Source organism: Cololabis saira, chromosome 10 (genome assembly GCF_033807715.1).
Source record: "Cololabis saira isolate AMF1-May2022 chromosome 10, fColSai1.1, whole genome shotgun sequence".
NCBI classification, from domain to species: domain Eukaryota; kingdom Metazoa; phylum Chordata; class Actinopteri; order Beloniformes; family Belonidae; genus Cololabis; species Cololabis saira.
The window spans coordinates 39,919,021-39,928,361 of NC_084596.1; the positions used below are offsets into that span (position 1 = coordinate 39,919,021).

At 43.1% G+C, this 9,341-nt stretch overlaps 1 protein-coding gene across 1 annotated transcript; it reads right to left on the reverse strand.

The window, feature by feature from the left end:
- Positions 1 to 1,075: 1,075 nt before the first annotated feature.
- Positions 1,076 to 9,105, reverse strand: LOC133453053 (complement factor H-related protein 1-like). Its single transcript, XM_061732901.1, has 9 exons — positions 9,011 to 9,105; positions 8,717 to 8,908; positions 8,186 to 8,365; positions 7,912 to 8,100; positions 2,612 to 2,668; positions 2,229 to 2,390; positions 1,979 to 2,143; positions 1,408 to 1,433; positions 1,076 to 1,298 (listed from the first exon to the last, which is right to left on the reverse strand). Exons 1-9 carry the CDS (start codon positions 9,066 to 9,068, stop codon positions 1,287 to 1,289), a joined length of 1,041 nt encoding a protein of 346 aa, XP_061588885.1. The 5' UTR covers positions 9,069 to 9,105; the 3' UTR covers positions 1,076 to 1,286.
- Between the last annotated feature and the right edge of the window lie 236 nt (positions 9,106 to 9,341).

The window sequence follows — 9,341 nt, forward strand, 5'->3', positions numbered from 1 at the left end:
CTGACTTGGTGATTGGGAGATAGGTGGAGGGTGGAGCTTCAGAAACAATACTGACTTGGTGATTGGGAGATAGGTGGAGGGTGGAGCTTCAGAAACAATACTGACTTGGTGATTGGGAGATAGGTGGAGGGTGGAGCTTCAGAAACAATACTGACTTGGTGATTGGGAGATAGGTGGAGCATGGAGCTTCAGAAACAATACTGACTTGGTGATTGGGAGATAGGTGGAGGGTGGAGCTTCAGAAACAATACTGACTTGGTGATTGGGAGATAGGTGGAGGGTGGAGCTTCAGAAACAATACTGACTTGGTGATTGGGAGATAGGTGGAGGGTGGAGCTTCAGGCCAAAACAAAAAATGACAACATAAACATCAGTTGAGGGCTGCAACTCCTCTTTTTAAACTGGAATATCCTGGCTTGAGTGCTGTTGTCAGTGACATAAGTATTTGAAATGAACATGATTTTTAAATGTCTGTTGACTTGTCGGGGTCATTTTATGATTTGTTTTATTATTGCTCTTACATACAGCTCCTTTAATATGTCACAACAGTTGCTGATTTGTGATGCTTTTATTTTGAAATATATGAGTTGATTGTCACATGATATCCTGTTGGTCAGATCAGCAAATGCAGGGAAGTTGTAAGTTGTTTGATTTGATTATGTACGTGTTTAAGTTAATATATTAAGGATTATTTCATTAAAATGTGGCTAATAAGTTAAGGTTAAAAAGGCATTTTTTAGAAGTCATTGTGAAAGAGTTAGCAGTAAACCAGTGTAAGATTAAAACGACTAATTTCTTCATTTTGAGTGGAGTTTAGCTTCGTGTTTAGTCTGCAGCTCTTACGCTTTGATGAGAACACTATAAATTGATCACACTCACTGAAACTCCGACGGCAAACAAAAGCCATGAAGGCACAAAACGGTCGTGCAGTTTTCCATAGGAGAACAACATCTGTGCTTGCAAGAAATATCTACAAGTGTGATGAAATGCATTTAAGAAAGAAAAGACATAGTGATCAGTAAAATCAGTCTTGCAAACACCAGCGAGAATTTAAGAACAAAAACACAAGTCAGAGTTGAATGTTTAGTGTCTCAGATGAGGACTTTATTCAAACTAGAGCACATTTACAAGTTGATTCAGTTATTCAGCTTTGAGCTCACAAACCATTGGCTGCGATTCATTAAGACTGAAAAGCTACGTAGGGCGTGATCATAACCGATCGTCTCAAGTCTTCTGTGATGACATTTCATCAGCAAATCTGAAAGCAGCATCTTCATAATCTGGTCTCAGCAGATACCCTGGTCACAAGACAGAAGTTTCATGGATCAGTTTTTGTTTGAGACACTTAAAGTGTGAATGAATGAAGAAACCAGAAATTCAGTTTGTTTACAGAAGAGTGACACTTACTGTAGTTATTTGGAAACTGTTACAACCTGTAGATTCAAATAGAAGCACAGAAGAAAGTTTTGAGGATTTGCCGGAAGAAACAAATTCCTTACATTTTAACAGGCGTCTCTGTTTTTATTAGATTGTATTAGCTTTTTAAAAAAAAGGACTATCTGAGACCAAAAGAACGGGAACAAAACATCTGGTGTTCACATCTGTCTGGTCAAACTGGCCGTGCTGAAATCAGAGTCCAGCAGCGTTTCCCTGCCCCTTCTCTTCCAATGGAGGTCCGGTTCAGCGCAGGATAAACATTCACACTTTAACCACAAGTTTATCTAATTTCCATAAAACTATGTTCTGAGGAATATTTAAACTTTTACTCAGATTTTCCTTTTTGATGGTAAATTAATGCTGATTTCAAAAACACATTTACCAGAAACCATCTACACAACAAGGTCAAGAGAAAGTCTCCTTCTGGATTTAATTTATCAAATATCAGAGAGCCTCCCACTGGAGATATTACCACCATGATTAACATGTTCTCTTTATTTGTATGTCTTATAAAATAATAGTAATTTAAAGTAGTACTTACATCTGGATAAAATGGGTTGTAGATCTTTGCACTGGAATAGAGCAAAGTTTTCAAATTTCCACTTATCTTCACAAGCAAGCCACATTGTCTCTCCGTTTGCTAAGAAAGCAACTCCAGTATTTTTTAATTCAGGGTCGGCGTTAGTGTCCACAGAGCAGAAGTTTTCTGTGTAAAACAAACAAAAGCTTAACATTTCCCCACATTTGCTCCATCTGTGGAGTAAAAGCTGTTTGGTTTGACTGGTATTTACCTCTGCAGGTGGGTAAGTCGGACCACTTTCTGTTGCTGTGACACACCACAGTCTCTGGACCCTGTAGTTCATAAAGGTTTACACATTTGTACTTCAAAGACCGCTGACCCTGCGGCTCAGCAACACTATTTTCAACTACAGGGAATTTTCCACATCTGTGAACTGAAAGAAGAGAAGCAAGTGTATCAGAAAACAAATCAAGCTGTCATAGTTAATCCACTAAACTGTTTTCCTCAGCGTCACAGATGCTGCATCACTTTATCAGGAAACCTGTGAGGATCATATGAACCTTATGATTCATGTAATCCTGGAAAGGATGTGTTTGGTGCAGAAGTTAACTGATACGTGATGATGTAAAAGGAGCAATAAATCTGCAGGTTTACTTGATGTAAATGAAGGTCTAGTGTCTTCCTCATCCAAACTGGAGCTGGTAGAAGAACCTGGAAGAACCACAGCAGAGACTCTGGTTAGCTGGTGCTGTGAGCTGCTCCCTCCATGTCTTCCACATGGAGGGATATAAAGAACAAAATAAACTACCATAGTTATGCAGGTGACACAAATATATATTACATTGTCACCAGGAGACCGGGGCCGTCTAGGCTCTTGGTAAATGCATTGATGAAATTAGTGACACTGCTTGCTTCCACCTGTCTGTCAGTGAAGACAAATCTCCCTACGGGACAAATAAATCAATGAATCATCTGCAGTTCCAAAATCAATGTTTTTGCTCAGATTTCTTCTATGTGGCCGTGTATGTGGGCCAAAAAAATAAATAAATAAAATTAAATAAATAGGATGAATAAATAAGGAAAAATGAGGGGATGCGCCAAGGCGGGACCGGTCCGGACGGCAGAGCCAGAGCAGAGCCAAATACATTTGTGTTTTTTTTGTTTTTTTTTTCCTTTTCACTTTTAATTTGCTTTTTAATTTGGTATGTTTCCTGCCAGTCAAGAGCCTGGACACACTCCCCCCATTGACTTGAATGAGAAGATGTGTCCTTGGAAAACATTTTTAATGAATGATTTCATCACTGAGCACCTGGCCGTGCAAATACGGTGGCTGACCTCCTATCAAGAGCTGTTGCGGTGACCAAGGAGACAGGTGGGTCAACATCGGATGTGGAGAGTGACGAAGATTGGGTCCACATCCTGCATCCTACCCTACCTAACACAGCTTCTGCATCTGCGCCCTCCCCCTATACACAACACCCGTTCTGCCCCTCTCATCCTGTTAAATGCTCCACGGTCGCACTCTTCCCTGGGCCGTTCCTCCTTCCAGGTTGCTGCTGCCGACAGCTGGAATCAACTCCAAAAATCCTTACAGTTACAAACTCTTACCTCTGTCAACTCCTTCAAAAATGTCATAACTAAATCCATGAAATATACCTGCAGCTGTCCCAGCCAAAGCTCTCTCTGATCCTGTCACCTCACTAACCTGACTAGCTGCTGTTGTTTTGTTACAGTCTCATTTATTCCTTTTCTGTTGTGTCACTGTTGTTGTATGTGCTTTTATTGTCTACTGTATATCTTAATGTTACTCCCCTTCTCCCTTCCCCTTAGGAGATCTTTCACCTCCTACCAGGCCATTGCCTTAAATAAGAAAAAAATCTTAGCAATTCTTGCCTGGTAAAATAAAGGTTTACTACTACTACTACTACCACATCCTGCACGGGCCCTTTTTGGACCTCAGCTGATTATCACACTTTCACAACTCTCTGTTCCTCCATCCATGACTACCACCGTCTCCGGGACGAGCTGTCCTGCTGGGGGGCAGTGTGCCTAGCTTGTGGCCATCAAGTTGTTGTTCCTGAGACCCTAAGGGCCAGAGTCCTTCACATGGCACATGATTGGCATTTGGGTGTGGTCAAGGTAAAGCTACGCTGCCGATACAGTCTAGTAGCCCCACATAGCCTCTGACGTAGAGGAGCTGGTACGCATGCTGCCTCCTGAGCGGGAAAATGCGGCAGCCTGCCACAGCACCACTCACTCCAACTCCTTGGCCGTCTGCACCTTGGAAACATATCCAGATTGACCTTTGTGGGGAGCTCCATGGGACTCCCACTCACGCACGATACCTTTTGGTCGGACACGATCTTCATTCAAAATCTTCCAACTGAGCTCCATCACCACACGCACCGTCATCAGCCACTTGAATGATCTGTTTGGGCGCTGGGGGCTTCCCATTGTTGTTACTACAGATAATGGGGCCCAATTTCCATTGGCTGAGTTTCTGGCGTTGCAGTCCATCAGGTCCATCAGGACAGCATTGTATCATCCTGAGAGTAATGGAGCGGTGGAAAGGTTGAATAAAACTCTCAAGAATGGAATTCGAGCATACCTGGAAGAAGGGAAAACCTTCAAACCAAACCCTCCTGTGTCACGTGTGGGGGTAAGGTGTGGACCCAAACGCAGGAGAGAGAGGGAGGCCAGAGGCAGGAGTTCTCAAAAACAAAAGGATTTATTCCACAACTGGTAAAAACAAAAGCACTGCTTGGCAGGATCTAAACTCAACAAAAACAGGAATCCAAAAAACCAGGGGAAACATGGAGGGAACAAACAGTACGGACCGACAGGCAACAAAGGAATGACAAAACCAGATATACACAGGGGATAACGAGACACGACGAGACACAGGTGCAGACACAATCAGGGCAAATGGGAAACAGGAGGGACAGAACTGAAACTCAAACTGGGGGGGAAGTGTCAAACCCTGACATCCTGACCATCCATCCATCCATCCATTCTCCAGCGCTTATCCGTTACCGGGTCGAGGGGGCAGCAGCCTCAACATGGATGCCCAGACTTCCTTCACCCCAGACACTTCCTCCAGCTCTTCCTCCAGCTCTTCCTCCAGTTCTTCCTCCAGCTCTTCCGAGGGGAGTCCAAGACGTTCCCAGGCCAGGCGAGAGACATAGTCTCTCCAGCGTGTCCTGGGTCTTCCCCGGGGTCTCCTCCCGGTGGGACATGCCTGGAACACCTCCCTAGGGAGGCATCCAGGAGGCATCCGGTACAGATGCCCAAGCCACCTCAGCTGACTCCTCTCAATGTGAAGGAGCAGCGGCTCGACTCCGAGCTCCTCCCGGGTGACCGAACTCCTCACCCTATCTCTAAGGGAGCGTCCAGCCACCCTGCGGAGGAAACTCATCTCGGCCGCTTGTATCCACAATCTCGTCCTTTCGGTCACTACCCAAAGTTCATGACCATAGGTGAGGGTAGGTGCGTAGATTGACCGGTAAATCGAGAGCTTCGCCTTTCGACTCAGCTCCTTCTTCACCACGATGGTCCGGTACATCGACCGCATAACTGCGGACGCTGCACCGATCCGTCTGTCAATCTCCAGCTCCATCGTTCTCTCACTCGTGAACAAGACCCCGAGATACTTGAACTCCTCCACCTGAGGCAGGACTTCTCCACCCACCCGGAGAAGGCACGCCACCCTTTCCCGGTGGAGAACCATGGCTTCGGTTTTGGAGGTGCTGATTCTCATCCCTGCCGCGTCGCACTCGGCCTCAAACCATCCCCAGCACATGCCTCCTGACCATCCTGGCATCCAAACATTCGGCTACGAGGGCATCACCTGCGCTGCTCATGATTGGACGTAAGCTAAAGCAACCACTTGACCGCTTGAGAGTGTAGCCAGTCCCTGTGTGTGAGAGTCCAGAACCCTTCACTTTCGGCAGGGGACTGGGTTAGGATTAAACGGCCCCACCTCCAGAATAAGCTGCAGTCATTCTGGTCAGAGTCTCTCCAGGTGGCAAAGAGGCTGGGACCAGTCACCTACAGGATGGAAAAAGGGCCTCGTTGGCATTAAAACTGCCTGCACAGAGACACAGCTCCCGCAAGGCCTGCAGCATCTCTGTCTTCAGCAGCAGCTCTGGGTTGGCAGCTCCGGCCAAGCTTGTAACATGGGGGCAGTTGAGTAGTAATGAAAGTGCAAAGTATTGAAATGAAGCTACACTGTGTGATCATTGTCTTTTAGCAAGCATAAGAAGTCTCCATGGCGAAATTCCACATTATGAAAAAATGAGGGAAAAGAGAGAGTCAGAAACCTGAGCACAGATGGAGAAAAACAAATCTCCAGGTTCACTATGACATCTATAAAGAGAAACTTCACTCTTATAACGTACAACTGAGTAATGCTTCTCTGACATCATCAGTAAAAACAGTCCTAATGCTCAGGCCTTATTTACTACAGTTGACAGGCTGACAAACACTCCTGTGTCGGTTGCTACAGAGGTTTTAGTTTTTTTCACAGTTTTGGTTTGATACGTTCCCGTTTTATTTTGAAACCCCATGTCCTTGTGTTTAAGTTATGTCTTGATATCCCTTCCCATCTTCCCTGATCTTTTGCACCTGTGTCTCCTCAAACCTTTTGTGTATATCTTGTCTTGTCTTTCCCTTGCTCCTTGCTGGTCCATACTGTGTCTACCTCCACATGTCATGTCAGGTTTTTGATTTTCTTGGTCATGTGTAAGCTCTTGTTTTTTTTTTTTCAATCCTGCCAAGCAGCGCTCTTCTTTGATGTAAGTTAATAAATTGTGTTTTTTGTAACTCCTGCTGCCTTGGTCTCCTGTATCCGGGATCTCCTCAACCACGTCCTTGACAGCCTATTTTGTTATTTTTTATTTTTTGTCATTATGATATTAAGACAAATAATTTAATATAGCATGAATATTGTGAAGAATCAATAGCCACTACAGTGATTTCCTTTGTTATAGAATAAATAAATGTATTTGATATAGTCAAAGTTTGAGAGCCGTGGCCTGCAATGACTTTACCAAATTCTTCACAGACAAAATCCTTATGTTTAACATATACATGCTTCCACTGGCACAGATTATAAAGAACAAAATAAACTACCATAGTTATGCATGTGACACAGATATATTTCATTGTCACCAGCAGACTGAGGCCGTCTACAGGCTCTTGGTAAATGCATTGATGAAATTAGTGACACTGCTTGCTTCCAACTGTCTGTGTGGGTGTCTGAGGTGCCTGCTGACATCCTGACCTGCTGAAATGAACTGTCAGTGAAAAATCTCCCCACAGGACAAATACATCAATGAATCATCTGCAGTTCCAAAACTTAATCATATTTTAACTACTGATTTTATCGTTGTTATTTCTTTCTTTTTTGTTTACATTGTAAATCATGCTTTTTACTTATGTTTACTTATTGTCTTTGTTAAGCAATTGTGCTGTAGTAATAAACTCACCTTGCCTAAGTACAAATAAGGTAATTTCAGTGGGAGATTTTAAACTCCCTGAATATATGTAAAATAGAATAGAAAACTTTATTTATCCCCCAGAGGAGAAATTCAGTCGTGCAGCAGTCAAACAAAGACGTAAAAAGTAAAAAGATTTTGTGTCACCGGTGGTCTTTATTGGGGGTGAAACCCAAGCCAGTTGCACGAGGATTAGTTGCCACTCAAACAGATAAGCTGTTGGTCCCTCCCCTGACTCTGATTTATTGCTTTGGAACCAGCGCTACACTCCAGCCATCTTCCAAAGTTGTCCTTGCTAACTTTATCTAGCCCTATCATAAAATTCAGTTTTCATTCCTTATTTCTTGTAATCCATTTGTTTTCTGTATTCGGATTCTGTTCCTTCAAGGGACAGATGACTCACTGTTGATGCACATATTTATCGTTATTGCTCCATATCTCAGCATGTTGTCCACTTACTGCACGTTGGAGCTTCATCCCAGGTACCACGACTGCATTGGATGGATTTGGAGATTTCTCTTTGCTCTGTAGTGTATCCGGTTTTACAGCGATATTCCACTTTTGAACCATCAGGGAAGACCTCCTTGTACTGATGCATGATGACTGCATTGGGGACTTTAGGTGGAAAAATGCAAGCGTCGACACTCTCTGCAAGTGATGAACATAAATGAGAGGTAGAAACCGGGGAAACATTCTCTCCAGTTAACAGAAGCGACACGTTTAAGAGGCTTACTCTCACAGGTAGGCACAGACGACCACTTTCCATGTATACATTCAGCTGTGACATCGTGGTCTCTGTGTGTATATCCTTGGTTGCATGTTATATCTATTACATTTCCCTCCTTGTACAAACCGTCTGACGTTTTAGTGTACTTTGCATTGCGGATGGTTGGAGATAAGCAGGCTGTGTCCTCTGATGAAAAACACAGACACATAAACACACACTCTTTCAAACTGGACCTTTCATGAAATTCAGTCAAGTCTTTTATCTCAAGTCAGAAGATCAGAGAATTGTTTTGTACTTTATTTCTTATTCCTGCTTTCTGTTGGTTACATGTTTCTGTTGTTACGTCTCTACGCTGGACTTTGAGAGCCGCCGTGTGAAAATGAATTTACATTTGCTGTTATAATTTACAGTGATTGTCTTTTAATAGTTCTAAACTTACACACTTCCAGATTATTGTATAAAACCTTTGTTCCTTTGAATCAAAAGCTGTCTAAGCACTCTTTCACAACCATTTAAAGTATTGAATGAAATGCTTACCTATACACTGAGGTTCAGGAGACCATTTGCCATTTAGACATTTGCTTGTTGTCCACCAGCCCTCTGCGACTGGTTTATGTCTGTTTTCACAGGCGTAAGTGATGGTTGTTTCATGACCATAAGATTTTTTCACAGGCAGGAAATAACCCTTATTAAGGCTGGGAGGGCCACAAGACGCTCTGGGTCTCTGTGCTGAAGAACCACAAAAAAACAGATGCACCCCAGAGGATATTAAATCAATACATGTTCGATTCATGAACTATTACAAAATCAAAAGAAATTCAACATACTTACCATCCAAAACCCCAGCAAGCCAAACCAAGAGAGCGACATGGTAAAACTTGATCTGCATGTTGTCTGAGATTAAATCACAGCAAGAAGAGCCTCGTTCTGAGCTGGACGAGTTAATATTTGTTCATTTCGACTACGAGATAAGAAGTGAAGAAAGAGTAAACATTCTCTTGAACATTTACAGCGTTTTTGCTCAGAGCTCAGGGCAGATGTAGAAATAGTATTGGGCATTTTATATTTTGCCTAATTGGGGATTTTTTGGGGGGACAAGTGTAAAAAAACAAAACAAAAACATTTAATTTAGCCGCTGAGCAACTTGTGATGACATTCAAGA